Here is a 6,095-nt window from a genome sequence, read left to right as displayed (position 1 = left end):
CCTTGTCTTCCTATGTCCTTTGACCAGGGGTGGGCAGTTATTTCAGGCGAAGGGCCACTTACCAAGTTTTGGCAAGCTGTTCACATTTCCCTCGCCGGCTCAGGAAAGCAGGAACAATCCCACAGTCCCAGGCCAGAAGCCTTTGCTAGGCAGGGACTTCTGTTTCGGGGGGGTAAAGCTGGGTGGGCCTTGCTGCTGGGTCCTACTGCTGGTTTTCCCTGGGTCCTGCTGCCCATGGCTCCTGTCATCTTTGACAGGCAGCCAGGAGCAAATAAATATTACATTTTCTAAATGTTTATGGGCCCCATGGGCCAGATAGAATGGCCCCGGGGCCATATTTTGCCCACCCCTGCCTTAGACCAACACAGCTACAACCAATATCCCCTAAATCTTCCCTGTGCTTCTAATGCTAGTTCAGCTACCTGCCCTCTCCTGTTCATCAGCAGAATTACAGTACCTGTCTGGTTGAATAAGTAACTTGCCCAAGAAGGGCATGAGGGGAAAGGGTGGGAGAGTGTTTCACACCAATACCTTTCAGATGGGTTTAATGCTATAGTAGGCAGTGTGGGAGAGCAGAGTACTGACACAGCCAGTATGGGGAGTGATCCCAGACTTGCTTATGTGACCCACATGCTTGTGTTTAATCAGTGGATTATAGGGATGTAGGTTGTAGCTGTGTTGGTCTAAGGACATACTTGCCAAACTCGCCAAAAATTTTTTTTCCAACTATTGAAGCTGGTCTAATAAAAGATATCATATTCACCCAAAGAACCTTGTCGATCAACGGATTATGGTTTTCAATCCAGCAGAAATATTCTGAACTCATTCTGAGTTTCCAGTTGAATTTTCCCCTTGACAAAGCTTCCATTCAGAAAGTGCTGCTTTTTGTTCACATTCCTTCAGTGTGGCTGATATCTTTGCTTGGCAAAGTGGCCACTTGTATATTATCACATTTTTAACAAGGATTCTTGATTAGGAGGGAACAAGGAAAACTGAATTAACGTTTGTTTTCCATTCAGGACTTGGCCATGTACATAAATGAAGTCAAGAGAGACAAAGAAACCTTAAAGAAAATAAGTGAATTTCAGAGCTCTATAGAAAACTTGGTAAGTTTGACCTATTTCTCCCTCTTTTCCTTCTTTCTATTTTAACTTTATTAATATACATTAACTTTCCATACACAGATTCACAGAAGTTTAGGGCTGGAAGGGTCCTAGTCAGATCATCGAGTCCAGCCCCCCTGCTCCATTAATAAATCTTACTTGTACCCTCTGTTTGTTATCTATGAAAGACTCATTTTGGCTTGGTCAGTCTCTTATTGCTATCTCCGGATTTATTTTCTTCACATTTCAAAAATGGCACTTACACATTTTAACATCTACTTCATCTCTGATATCATTTTTCCCATTAATTTTCCCATACTTTATATCCTTATGCCACTAATATTAGGCATCTGAGTTTTTTTTCTCAGAAAATCTCGCATCTGGCTGCTATTTTAAAATATGTTATTACACTGTAATGGTAACGGAGCAGATGAATAAACATCACTAAATCATGGGAAAGGACTAATGTATTGTGAAGTATGTCACTCCGAAAACGTAAGGACCAAATGCAATCAGATCTGATTTTTTAAAACCCTCTGAGATACCTCCTGAAGACCTGATGCAGTGAGGTGCAGTTGAGGCCAATGGTTCCTGAAAGCCCGCAGGAGCTTATGTGATGCTGTTTTACCCCAAGTCTGTTTCAGGACAGAGCTGTCTCTCTTAGATGAGTATTTGACAGCTGGGACAGCATCCTTCCTTTTCAGGAGAAACCTGAGAAAAATCAGTGGGATGTGAGCTTTTCCGGCTCATAGATTTTGATAGACCCCATTACAATAAACCCTGATCTGTACAAACAATTAAACACCATGTTCTATAACATTTGGAATTCAAATGGGAGTTTTAAGCATCTGCTTTTCCCCACTGCAGTCAGAGAGCTGGTATGACATGTGGAAGATGAAATGTTAGCAAAGCCGTCATTCCTTTCTTCAAATCAATCCCACGCACGTTCTGCTTTGTGCTTAATTTCATTTCTCCATGCTGGAAGTTGTGGATTTATTCTTATTATGCATAAGAACCTGTAAAGGGCAGCCATGCAGTAATGACAGATAATACACACAGCTGTTTGCAATATTTATATTTCTTATCAACAGTGACACTTGATTCAAGAATTTGTTTTATGTTTTAAAAAAAAAAAAAAAAAAGCACTGTGTAGGTGGAGCTATTAATACCACTCAATGCTGGGGAGCATTTTGTTTGTGAGTTTTGTAGCCTAACAAAAGCCCAGACAAGAACTTTAGACCCCAGTCTCTTCCAAATTTCTGATTTTGGAGCAGCCAGAGCCAGAAGGGGTCCAGTATTCTTGTATCACTCTTCGTAGAAAATGCTGTGAGAGAAGCTCATCTCATGAGAGTTCTTCCCTCCTGAGCTGGCATCTTGCAAGAGGGGTGGGATTGCTAGACCTTGCACACAAAACATTGCCTTGGTTGGTCATCTGAGTCCAGCAGTAACTAACCTCCTCTTAATCTGGATCCTAACACAACTGGCATAGACCCTTCTCAATGGTGCTAGTGATCCACCTGGAATTCAGCATTGCTTTAGGTGATGCTGGTTATATGAATCTATGCCGCTCAGTGCAAACTACACTGGAAGTGGCCTAGGATATCATTTTGCAAGAAAGAGCCTCCTTTTCTTACTGGGACCTGGGAATATTCACCTGTTGTGAGGAGGTTCATCAGAGCCAGCATCATTCCTACAGTGGTGTGCTTTTGTACAGTTATTTTACAGATTTGGCCCCGAATGATTTTGCTGCGTGCCTGTTTTCAGATCTCAGTCGGGCTTCAGTAGGGAAGGTCTTTCTTCTTTGTTTTCTTAGGGAAATATCTCATTTATTTTTATGAGAGGAGCGCTCTGACGTCTTTTCAGTTCAGAGCCTTTCAACGTTTCAGACCTCTCCTTGCTGTGACATCTAAGCTGGATTTTGCTCTCCACAGCAAGTGAAACTGGAAGAATTCGGGAGGCCGAAGATAGATGGTGAACTGAAAGTGCGTTCAATAGTAAACCACACGAAGCAGGACAGGTAAGTGGCTGAAGGAGGAATTAAATAGCAAAAGGGATGAGGTTACGACATGCACCAAAAAACCTGAAGTCCCCCTTCTTGGATGCACCCTGATGGACTCCAGTGTAACTGGATGGTGGTCTTACTATTGTATTTATACATTAGTTTTTTTTTATGCCACCCTTCCCAACAAAGGCTCAGGGCTGCTTACAGTAAGAGACCAAAATGACTTGTAAAAGCAAAAAGTGTTAAAAGCCTAAATATCCTATTTGCTGTTTGTGGTGCTGTTAGTTGTGAGAGCTGCCATCGGTGCGACTTTCAGCTGCTGACCTCCAGTCAGTATTGGAAACTAAGTGGCCCATGACGAGGAAGTTATAGACAAGCTGCAAAACGTAGGTCTGAAATCAGATTTGGATGGTGAATGCCACACTCCGAAGTGAGGAGGGTGCTCGCTTCATGTGTTTAAATGTAGGCCCCAGTCACATCTCTCCGGATGCCTGGAGGTAGAGCTTCCAGGTCAGATATGGAAGTACAAAATAATTGGAATTGTAGAGTCCACAGGCTTCTTGCACAGTGAAGTGCCAGGGTTATATTTTGGTACTTTAAATCTCTGGGTTTGTAGATCTAAAGCACCCTGGGGCTTTGCAAATAAAAATGTTCCATGTTCCATTTTAGGTTCAGTGCCAACATGTACAGGTTTGGAAACTGAAGTTAAGTTAACAGTGATTTAAACTGACTTTGAGTCCTGCATTGCTTGCACTCAGAGGAAAAGTGTTCCCTTTTTCTGTGGAGTAAAATGATCCGCTTGTCTATGGAGGAGATTCTCTTTGCTAGGTTGATCTAGCCAGCAGTTCAAAGAGAGGTGGTGGGCTTTTCGCTTTGCAGTGTGCTGTCTTTCCTAGGGGGTACCTGCGACTGAAATACAAAGCATCTGGCTAGTGTTCTGGATCACAGTCATTCAGGAAGCAAAGCTGAGATGTCTGTTGAATGCCTGGCTTGCATAGATAGGAGAAACCTTTAAAAGCCTTACCTTTCCTTTGAGAGCCATCTAAGCAAAAGTCAGAACTTTTCCTTAGAAGAAGAATTATTCCCCCAAAGAAATTTTCCCAAGCAAAATTTAACCTTTGATTTGGTTTTCACTGTGTTCCTCCCTTGCCACTAAAGAACTTCCATTCGAATGATCCATGGGCTAAATTTTGTATTGTAACCTGAGCTGAATGACACCAAAGGGACACTTGGCCCCACATTTCTAGACATTTTGTCCTCATTTGCTAGGGCATTATCTAGAGCTGCATTGACACACAGTGCCTTAGCATTAAATTATTATGCTGGTAGGAATGTTTAACAGCTCTGGCCAGGGGTAGCCTCCGCAGAGCCTTCTCGATGCCTTCTCGGAAAGGTGTGTATAATTAGGTGTTGGATTTGGGTTTTGTTGGCAGGTATTTATTTTTATTTGATAAAGTCGTAATCGTCTGCAAAAGAAAAGGCTACAATTATGAGCTGAAGGAAATTATTGAGCTGTTCTTCCATAAGATGACCGACGATCCGATGAACAACAAGGACATTAAAAAGGTAGGCAGAAAAAGCCCTCTTAGTCCTGCTGACTAGCTTTTCTTAACCATTCAGGCTGGGACCCTTGGGCATCCCTTTCCCCTCAGTTGCCCACAAACAGCAGACAATAAGTCTTGTTATTTTAAAGCAGCCTTCAGAGATTGAAAATGCTTGTTAATGGAGATTGAGCCTGGTCCCTTGATCCCAGAATCTGCAAACCCTCAAGAAGTTAGAATGAGTTGACTAAAACAGATGAAGTTACTCTGGCAGTAGAGAAGACACCTTTAGAGAGCACAATTTGGACAGAAGAGGAATAGATAAGCAGCCCCCAAAACAGGATAGAAGAAAAAGGGTTAGGGCATATGCATGATGGTGTGATGGGCGATAGCAAACATGGCAGCTGTTACACCATTAAATGCACCACGGTGGTGATGTTATGAGATCAGAGCTTTATCATTCTCTGGTTTTCAGACTACCTAATGGCAAATGAACCTCTGGTGACTTTTGGGAGGGCGGGGGAGAGCACAACTAAGAGCAGTTCATTGCACTGGTGGTGTCCATCACGCCATTAAAATGGGTCTGTCTTGAAAATAGTCAAAGCTCTTGGGAGCATGTGTCTGATGGGACCTTTGTAATTTCTTGGACCTGCTCCTCAGTAGATGATAGTTGAAGCTGCAGAAGCAGCACCTCATTTTTCAGCATTGCAGGTTTCTAGTGTGGGTCTGCAGCATTTCTTGCATTGGGAATGCTCTTCAGAAACTGTTCCCTCACTTGCAAATACTGTTTGGTATTTGTACACTGCTTGGTTTTGACTTGGGTCAAGGGCCTCCCAAGTAGAAAAATTAGGGGATGACAACATAGTTGAGCAACTCCATCCACCCTTGGACTTAACTAACAGGCATCATAAGCAAGAAAGTGGCCAGGAACTCATATCCCGTTTTGGAAAGAATTGGTGGCTTTGCTGCTAGGATGCTGAAGAGATACTGGTAGCATTGTGTTTTAATGAGCTATATTTCCACTTTGCTCTCCCATGCTTTCTAGTCTCATGGAAAAATGGTAAGCAAACCACAAGACCTGCTTTATTTTTTGTTAATGTTGTAATGACCCGGCTTGCATGCATATATGTCACTGCCCTTCATGGGGAAAAGGTCCTTTCTGGGTGACTGCAAATAGAGAATCTCCCTTAGCTTTAGTACCAGGGACCTGATCTTTTGGAGCCGGTTACTCTCTCCCTTCTGGTACCAAAACGTTCCAGTTGGCCTTGGTGTGCAGCATAGAGTTAACCCTCAAGTCATGTGTTGCAGTGGTCATTAGAAATTCAAAGTCCATCTTTTCACTACTCCCGCACTACTCTTTCCAGAGACCTAATTGGAGAGGTGACCAAAGAGAGGAAGGTAAAGCAGAGGCCCGAGCCCAAACCCCAAAGCTTTGTTCCCGAAGCATTC

General features: G+C 42.9%; 1 protein-coding gene across 1 annotated transcript in view; it reads left to right on the top strand.

The window, feature by feature from the left end:
- Positions 1 to 6,095, top strand: part of VAV2 (vav guanine nucleotide exchange factor 2) — a 321,762-nt gene that overhangs the window by 289,072 nt on the left and 26,595 nt on the right. Inside the window, exons 14-16 of the mRNA XM_019510306.1 lie at positions 1,020 to 1,106; positions 3,035 to 3,120; positions 4,539 to 4,671. Of these exons, the coding sequence (XP_019365851.1) occupies positions 1,020 to 1,106; positions 3,035 to 3,120; positions 4,539 to 4,671 (306 nt within the window). The remainder of the gene's footprint in view (positions 1 to 1,019; positions 1,107 to 3,034; positions 3,121 to 4,538; positions 4,672 to 6,095) is intronic.

The sequence above is a fragment of the Gavialis gangeticus genome, unplaced genomic scaffold (assembly GCF_001723915.1).
Source record: "Gavialis gangeticus isolate Ggan-Ray unplaced genomic scaffold, GavGan_comp1, whole genome shotgun sequence".
In the NCBI taxonomy this organism is placed as follows: Eukaryota; Metazoa; Chordata; order Crocodylia; family Gavialidae; genus Gavialis; species Gavialis gangeticus.
Note: the sequence above shows the minus strand (reverse complement) of the source record. Positions and strands in the feature narration are given on the sequence as shown.